Source organism: Nelumbo lutea, chromosome 1 (assembly GCF_056320005.1).
Source record: "Nelumbo lutea isolate HS-2025 chromosome 1, American lotus-T2T, whole genome shotgun sequence".
Classification (NCBI taxonomy): Eukaryota; Viridiplantae; Streptophyta; class Magnoliopsida; order Proteales; family Nelumbonaceae; genus Nelumbo; species Nelumbo lutea.
The window spans coordinates 143,418,420-143,428,119 of NC_142684.1; the positions used below are offsets into that span (position 1 = coordinate 143,418,420).

Here is a 9,700-nt window from a genome sequence, read left to right on the forward strand (position 1 = left end):
TGCAACTGTAAGTGAGTTTCTGTTTATATGACAAGCATATGAAAAGGAAACTCTGCAGCTCTAAGCACGCACAATTGAGGTGGAAACTCAAGCCTAGTGCATGAGATTCCTAAAAGCCAGCAGTTCTCTTCCAAACCCAGAAGCAGAGAGGAATGATTTAGGCTGTGTTTGGTTTGACAGAAAATAAGAGAGGAACAGAAAGTCGAAAGAAAGTTCTTAAGGATTTTCACAAATTTTGCAATGAACTTTTTCCTCAACTTCCTCTTATTTTCTATCAAACCAAACAAACCATTAGTCAACTTCAAATATTTGATGTTCAGCTCAAATCATAACAAAGTCCGGTAAGCACAACAACATATAATTCTAAAATAACAGCAAATCCCAAAACGATGTAAGCCATGTAACCCTAAGGCTATGTGAGAGACTAGGTTATAATTTCTCCCTCTTTTACTGAACGTGGATCTGGATTTTCGAAACATACAGCGAACGAAGATAAACTTTGTATTTTTTTTTTTCATTTTTGGGGTATGTGAAAGTGATAGAAATGAAAGCATTACTAAATGCCTGATACAAACATAAAGAAGAAACCTGCAACCTATTGATCTGTAGCCATGTAGTAGATAGGATGGAGAGGAATCAGCATTCTTGTAATTATATAAAGCAAAAAAATTATAAGAAAAAAAGGACTGCACAGAAAATTAAGCACCTTGATCAAACCATGAAAGAAGGATAATGACAAAAATGGGGAAAAAGAATTTCACAAACCTTTCACAAGCTGGTAAGGTAAGGAAGTCTTTTGATTTCTCAGTGTCTGCATATTACCACAAAGCAAGGGAGAAGAGCTCTAGGATTCAGTAAATAGAGCTCTTCGATATTTGAATAAAGGCCAACTTTCCCAGCCAATGAATCAAACCCAGTTTGGCCTGCCAGTTCTTGGAAGTTCTCCAATGGTCTATGGACCCTTCCGGCAATAACTCGACAAACTATTAGAGCCTTCTTCACAGATGGATCATCTTCATAGAGTTGGATGGACTCAAAGGCTCTTCCACTTGTTGAAGTTGTGAACACACCAATCCCTCCCTTGAGCTCCTTCTTAGTGGAAAACCCATGTCTGATAATCCGACACACACTGCATTTCTCCAACATACAGAGGTTGGAGGAGCCATTCATGCCGAGGGAGCATGCCACTGTCGTGCCATAGAACCTTAGAAGTTCATTTCCATCCGCTAGGCAACGAGGGTGTTTCTTGGGGAGTTTGCTGGCCTTCATCTTCACCATTTCCCTGTATTCTTCAAAACGAGCAAGGGTCTTTTGCATGTTATGGACCTTCAGAACCCTCTCAATCCGCCCACAATTGTTTTCAGATTTTAACCAGCTTGTCCGGCAAATAATTTCTACAATCTTCCTAGACGAGTCTCCTTCAACAAGTTCAGTGACTGCACAAGTCAACAGAGCAAAAACTGAAACGTTGACAGAGAAAACCACCCAGAGAAGAAAGAAAGGAACAGGTTTAAAGTTGAAAGTTGGATGAAATGAATCCGAAATTCGGGGGATTAGATGAAGCAAAGACCCAGAAATTAGAGAAAATTAACAGCCTAAATCCTACAAACATATGATGGAGAGTAATGCGTTACATCTTCCTAGACGAGTCTCCTTCAACAAGTTCAGTGACTGCACAAGTCAACAGAGCAAAAACTGAAACGTTGACAGAGAAAACCACCCAGAGAAGAAAGAAAGGAACAGGTTTAAAGTTGAAAGTTGGATGAAATGAATCCGAAATTCGGGGGATTAGATGAAGCAAAGACCCAGAAATTAGAGAAAATTAACAGCCTAAATCCTACAAACATATGATGGAGAGTAATGCGTTACATCTTAACAGACTCAAATAACTCAGACGATCAAGAAGATGAAACTAAACAGGACATGTCCCTGAGCCTACTAGCTTCATGGATGCTACTGAATTTGAATGGTTTTTCTTTTAGGTAAAAAATTTTGAATGTTTTAAAACTGCGAAGCCTTAGAAACAGATATTGGAGTTTTGGAAGGAAGAACTTAAGGGTATCTAACAGAGGAGAAACAGGGTAGGTTGTGAGAGGAAATCAATTCACAAGGGAAGCAGATACCTATCAGGAATATAGAGATAAAGAGGAAAGAATGTCAAGGCAATGAAATCAAGTAGAACTTGATAATGAAAAACTGAATAGGTAATAGAGTCTTAATCTTTTATACATGAACTTGTTTATGATTAACGTCAGATGATCTCTTTTTGATATTGAAGGAAGACATTTCACTGTACGTAGAATTGTAAAGGGTGCATATGCTGTAAAAACTGATTGAAGAGGGGAAAACGAATTCTGGTACAAAGAAAAACTAAGATGGCTACTTACCCTCTCCCGAAACCTAGGAAGGAAGGAGAAGAATGACAGAAATGTAACCAAATAAGGCTTGGAATAGGAGAAGATTGGATATAATCTAACGGCGAACGAGAAGCATCAAACATAAACATCCTTCTGAAATGCACAAACAAAAGAATAATATGTACAAGAAGAACAAAATATGAACATCTCTTACCAGCATGCTTGGATAGATGATGAGCCTCTAGAGTTTCCCACTTGCCGAACTGCTCTCCACATTTGTGGCAGGTCACAGTAGAAGAACCATGAGAATCTACCTCATGAGAAGTCCTAGGATTTGAAGGAATACCACCACCATCCCCGCCACCAAATATAGCGGAGCCTCCAAATATGGAACCACCTCTATCAGAGAGAAACCCAGGAGACTTCCTTGGAGGGGTTGCAGAGCTCTTAAGCGAAGGGTTGTAATAGTGCATTGTGTGATGCCCTCCAGGACCGGGCGTTCCAGGCCGAAGTGTGCCCACAAATGTTGAGCCATCGCCACCAAGCCCACCACCCGCAACTTCATGTAAACCCCCAAAACCAGTAATCTTAAGCTCACAGGTCGAATTACTGAGAATCACTTCATGGGTTATTGGGTTGAGAAATTCACTACTTCCTATAGATCTCGGACTGCAGCTCGGAGGCTTCTCTAAGTGTCTCTTGCTCCCATGGATTACATCTTTCAGGTTTGCTATGGATCTTGAACAGCCGGACCTCCCTGTTTTTCTTGTCAAGAAGGTGCTCAAATGACTCCTGGCTTTTGGGTCGTGAACATCTGATGGCTCGGATTTGCAATGAAGGGATCTCTTCAGAACAAACCAAACTGTTGGCATCTTCTTCTTTCCTCCTTTATTTTGTGTCTGTATTATGGGGCTTTAAATACTTAAAAATCTTCTCTGCAACTCTTGACCAGCACTGCCCGGAAGAGCCCATCACTTGTTATAGCCATGTTCCTTTCCATTCCTGTTGACCCACCTTTCAACTAGTTGAGGTGGAAAAAGCAACTAAGGAAACAAAGGTCACTCGTCTGTAATTTCTTTCTATTTTCGGAAAGAAACCTCCGTATCTGCACTTTCTTCTGCAATATCAATTTGTAAACCAACCAGCCAATAAAACGTCCACTACCAAAAATTTCAACTCAAAAATCTTCATAAAACACTCATAAAGATGGATTGTTTCAAACTTCAAAGCAGCCCGAACAACCTGCTCGTCTTTTAGGAATCAAACCAACCATTGCAGGAGCTGAACTTGGAAATCCCAACAAAGCAATGATGCTTTGGAAAGTTTTCCTAAATGGGTCTTGAAAAGGAAGAAAAAGATACAGAAATTAATTACGAAGGAGAAACCAAGGGAACCCAGTTCTAAAAACAAGAAAAAATATATAAAACAATCAAGTGAAAGAAAAAAAAAAAAAAACTGACAGAATCTTTGGTTATTGGAGACGTGAAACCAGACTGAGAATTGAGAGTTCCTTGCTCAGTGGCATTAATTAATAAACAAAAAACAGAACAGAGGCTTGGACAGACAAAGAAATTACGTGATTACGCAGAGGGAGGGAAAGAAAGGGACATAGCTTTCATAAGTTTTGCTTTTTCAGAGAGAAACAACTTAATTACAGACATTTTTTTCATGCAAGGTGCATTGCTTGGTGAATCCAAAGAAGATTTCAAGTTGCCATGAATGAAATATGATTCCCCATTATTATAAACCTCGGAAGCATGTCCTCAAATTTATTGTGGCTCTTTAGACTTGGGAGAATTCGGGTAACCAAACAAAGAGAATTGTTTTGTTTGGAACTGGTGCTGCCATATCGGCTGTTTTATGAAAAAACAGCACCAATTTTGTTTCGGTGCCAGCAGCAATATTTTGAATATGGTTTATATTATCTAACATCTGAGATGATGTTATATTATTAATAGCAATGCACTTCTCCTAAAAAACGGTTGCTCTAAACTTATATTTTTCCGATTCTTAATTCATGGTCTGAAACAATATTTTTTTCAGAAAAGCGGTACCAAATTAGAGGATGTTCGATGTTGTTTAAATTACCACTTTCTCTGACACCTTTTGGGCATCAATGTTAAACATCACATTATACTTTTATTGTGTGAGAAAACGGTGTAATATCGAAGCCACGTCGGCTATCATATCAGAAAACATTTTGAGAAAGAAAAAACATGTCAGAAATAACGTCTTCTCAAGTGAACCGATTTTTTAAAAAGTGGCACTGCATTTATTTACCGTATTTTTTAAGAAAATGGCCAATCAAACAACACTCACCGATGTGTTTTTTTGCGTTTTACAAAAATCTGATGTGGTTCCAATGTGGTAAGCAGAATCAAACGCCACCTTGGATTTTATGTGCATTAATTACTCCCATCCAACAATAATTCCAGTTAAACAGAGATGGGACTTGACTTCATCAATACGCGGAAATCCCAATTCCTGAACCAGTGATTAATTAAATAGTAAACATTCATTGAACAGTCAACACCATGTTCAACACCACCATGACTGGAACGTACTGTCGACCTCTTTAAACCGTCGGATTGAAACTGATGATCATGTTCGGTTACTGGATTAGTAGTAGATGACCAGATCCAGATGATCACATTGATCATCCATCCATTTGGGCGGGACCGCGACAAGGAGACATGATATATAAAAAATAAAATTTCAGACAATCCTGCGCTGGTGTGGGACCCACAAATTGAATTCAGTGTTTTCAGAACAAGGAACATGGGTTGGGAGGGATCAGGGATGAGGGTGTGTGGTATCCAATCCCCCGCACAGTATCGTTGTCGTTACCGAGGTTTGTTTTTGCACTTTGTCTCTTTATTTAAAACATACACCTACACACGCTAGACGCTACATATAAACTCGGTAATGCAATGCTGTACGTACTATTATATAAAACTATGACGGCCTTTCAACCTTTGGATTGGAAAGATGTTCCGTAATTCCAGTTATTTCCTCGGCATCCACTATGATGGCGGATAGACATGTTAATGGGAAAATTGAATACCAATCAATCGGGTATTATAGAAGTAGTAACCAATCAGGTGGGTTGTTTTGTTATATAATATCTTTTGGTGTCATACATTATTCGCATAAAAACATTATGTTTTATTGTTGTTATTTAGGCTCAGTTTGGAAATAGTACAACTGCAAATATATGCGGGTGCAAAACCTTATATTTTGGAGGTTGAAGAGGAATAGTAACTCTATTGTATTTCCAGAAGGAAGATGTCGAGAGAGAGAGAGAGAGAAAGGGGTCATCGAAATTTAGGACTCTTTGTTTGTCGTCAGAGGACGAAGCTTAAATGATTTAGGTCTAACATTCGGTGAAGGGAGGAAGAAGAAGAAGACCCCAACATCCTATTCTAGTAAAATAGAATTATCATATGTTGGAAGAACATTCTCACACAAAACACTGTTATATTTTGAAAGCCTATGGAAACTGGAAAGCAGTAAAACCCGACCCAAAATTAATTATAAACCGGATTTGATCGATAGATAAAAACCCAAGTGATGAATTTTTGGTTTTTGCCAATGTTTTAGAAACCAATCCAAAGGTTGGACCATTTTTGCCACTGATTCGATCATCCAAGTTAAATGGGTCAAATTGCAACATGTATTATATATATATATGTATTAATTTATGTTTAAATTATATTCATTTACTTCTACTTTTATTTATTTTTTATAAAAATGTTAAAAGTTTGGACATCGAAATACAAAATTATGACCACCAGAAATTTGTATATACATTAATGTGTAATTTGTGACCTAGTGACCAGGTTGAATTGAATGGGTCAATGGTTCAACCATCTGGATTGAACTATTTTTCATCAAACCCTAAATTTTAGGAAAATCAGACCTGAAATCACGACTGAAAGACAGTTCAAACAATTCAAGGTGAATATTGAGTGGATGACTGGTGGGTGAGACGAAACAACTTAGCAATTCATTAAAAAAATAAAATAAAACAGCTTAGCAATTCTTTATGGAATTATTGGCAGGAGTGATAAGAGTCTGTAGATGAACAAGCAACGAATGCCATGAAAACAAAGAGCGACAGAGACTGGGCAAAGATAAAGAAAACTCATATTCATTTAAAGAGTTTGATGTGTACAAAACTCACCACCCATTTATTGCAGCACGTGAAATTCAAAATAAAAATTAAAATTCTCAGTATACCCTTGAACCAAACCTAGATGGGGCTGCAAATTGAAAAGCTAACCATTAATGGGTCCCTGACTGATCATCTGCTACAAAACACTGGATTCCTACAGAACTCACTTCTTAGCCTAAAGAAACAAACAAAAGAAAAACAACAAACAAAAACTAACATTACTTGTTGGTTTTTCCTTCCCTTTTCTCTTCCCGGATAAGGAATGCTTGTTTTATTATATAATGTTTGGACAGGCATTTAAATTATAAAAAAAGTACGAAAAAAGCCCAATGGGCCAGAAAATAAGGACTTCGGATTTTTTGCCCATGAAAATTCTATCCATGTCTATCTACAACACATTACCCCCGTGAATTGTGAACATCTCTCCTACATAATACTATGTAGGAGGATGAGATACTCTTCATGTGTAACTGCGACATTATGTAAATAGATGTGAACAGAATTTGTGTGAACAGAAGATCCGGACTTGAAAAATAAGAATAACCAAATCTCATTCCACATCCATAGTACCCGATCCAGACAAGCTGAATGTGGATCTTGAATGATTGATCCATTATAATAAAATCCAAATGCAGCATTTTCATTCCAACCCCCTTTTTTTTTTCTCTTCTGATTAAAAAGGTTTAGATTCACAAGAAAACCATATTGTTTGATTCTCATATTAAAAAAAGAAAAATGTTAGAATGTGACAAGCGTTGCCAACCAGTTTAAGAAATAAGAATTGAAGTGGGGTGTCGCATGTCTTGCCACTTGCTCTGGTAAATTACACGTTCGTAGATATCATAAGCAGCACAGTTGAATCCATGTAGCTCGTAGACCTCTTCTTTTGTTTGGATAGGTGGAATTCGATTAGAAAATAATTGTTGGATAGTAGTGGTTTTCAAACATTAAAAGGCTAAACAGTGGTAGACGTCAGAGCATTTCACTTTCACTTCTGTGGGCCTTAGTTTGACATAGGCCCAATATAAAAACTGCCGACCCGCCCAACCTAATGATATTCAAATACGGCTGTGAGAGGAGTTCAGACGTTCATCGTTCATGAGCGGGAGGGGACCTCCGACCGTACGCCAATCAACATATGTTTTCGGGTTGGGGAAAATCTATGCTGCGGAAAAGACATAGTAAGAGAAAAGTTTTGACCAATCAAAATCTATTCATGAATTTTAATAAATAACATGTGATTGGATTTTATGTTTATTGGTTAGAAGTTTTTCAGATATAATATCTTTCTCATATGATAATCGAACCCGATTGACTGACATGACATGGCATGACAAAAACATCGTGGCTTTTGTAAACTCCTTATGGGCCGGATTGACCCCCTCTTGTATGGGCTCTGGGCCCTAATGATGTACTTATGAAATATTTATCCTTGTATATTTATAAAATAAAATGGATCTTTCTTTGCTGACCAAAGAAACCAAACTGTTAATTGCTTATCCATTGGACTAGTAGTAGTGGTTTTATATATCTAAGTAAACAACCCCTTTATGCAACTCTACTGTACCCCTACATAGATTTATAGAAACAAGAAGGTATCGTGTATCCAACTGTCTTTTAATGTGGTTTTTCTTTTTCATGGATCCCACCATGTTTGTATTGTCAAGTTTCCAGGGGTTGCAGAAACTTCTTATTTAGTAGCAGCTGTAAATGGATTGAATCAAATCCCATGTATTTATACCCAAATTTGATTTATTAATATCCCGATCAATTTCAAACTCAGACTGAAATGAATACAATTAATAACTTAAATTATTGATAGAACCGACAAAAATGACTTTTACATTGTGCATCATCATGAATAAAATGGCTTAAAAGTTAATACTTCTATTAGACTTTTACCATGTTTTTACACTTTGGTACATATATCAAACAACTTTACTTATAGATGCATAATAATTTTATTTTTATCATAATGCTAACACTTGCCCCTGCCCTCACGTCATGACAACCTTTCCAACATTTTAGTTCATTTCTTTTATTCACTCTCCTCTTGCACGTGTAAATACATGTGCTAGTCAATTATTATGGTGTAGATATAAGCACATGGATCAGATTGGGGTGGATAATTTTTTTTTATCAGCAAATTTTTAATTAATAACAGAGAAAAACCTACAATTAGTTTCAATAGTTATAGGTTGCAGAAAAACATTAATCTAATCTGCAACCACTTGCAATCAACTACAATTCTGCCCAATATAATGTAGAACTATTGGCTCCCTGTTTTGTTAGGGTATTCGCCATCTCATTTGCATTCCATTTGATCCAACCAAACTGAGAATTGATCCTCTTTACAAGTATTATGCCAATTTCTTTGAAGATAAATTTGAGCTTACAAGGTATTGATGTGATGTTTTTAGCCTAAAAAATGATTAGTAGTGAGTCTCCTTCTATTTCTAAAACTGTTGTTCCTATCTGCTCAACCATCTTTAGACATTGAAGTAAGGTTAGAGATTTAGCCTGTATTGAGTCACTAATACCTATTGGTCTTGAGAAGAGTGCCACCACCACACCTAAATGATTTCTAATCACACCCCCAATGTCTGCCTTTCCTGGGTTACCAAAAGAACTCCCATCAAAGTTTAGTTTTAGTTTGTTCAATGCTGGTGGCTTCCATTCCACACTCACAATTACTTTAGGTGCATCTATTTGTGCTACTTCAGACCAACTTTTTAGAATCTCATTAGTGGAGTAATTTTTTAATAGTTCCATGGTCTTCACCCAATGTGCAGTTTTGATTTTTTTGGCTTCAATAACTTTCTCTTTTGATTTACTTTTTTCAAAGAAAATTCTTAGGTTTCTCTCCTCCTATATAGTCCATACTATAGCTGCTCTTGATGCCTTGTATAAGCACTTTCCTAGATTCTTTTATTGTCACAGGAAGGAGAGGGTGAAAAGACTTACCACATCCTGTGGCAGAGGCTGGGGAGCCCATTTGCATCCAAAGAGAGAACAAACAACAATCTAAATACCAAAAATAAAAGAGCAAGATACAAGTAAATGGGTTAGGGTTTCACCACAATCCATACAAAGGACACACACATGAGGAGAGAGGCATTTGTTTGGCATCATTCTTTGTAGCACATCACAAGTGTTTACCTTTCCTAGG

At 37.2% G+C, this 9,700-nt stretch overlaps 1 protein-coding gene across 1 annotated transcript; it reads right to left on the reverse strand.

Moving 5' to 3' along the window:
• Window positions 1-626: 626 nt before the first annotated feature.
• Window positions 627-4,384, reverse strand: LOC148878064 (uncharacterized). Its single transcript, XM_088948441.1, has 2 exons — window positions 2,572-4,384; window positions 627-1,436 (listed from the first exon to the last, which is right to left on the reverse strand). The coding sequence occupies exons 1-2, from the start codon at window positions 3,227-3,229 to the stop codon at window positions 805-807; spliced, it is 1,290 nt and encodes a 429-aa protein (XP_088804567.1). The 5' UTR covers window positions 3,230-4,384; the 3' UTR covers window positions 627-804.
• Between the last annotated feature and the right edge of the window lie 5,316 nt (window positions 4,385-9,700).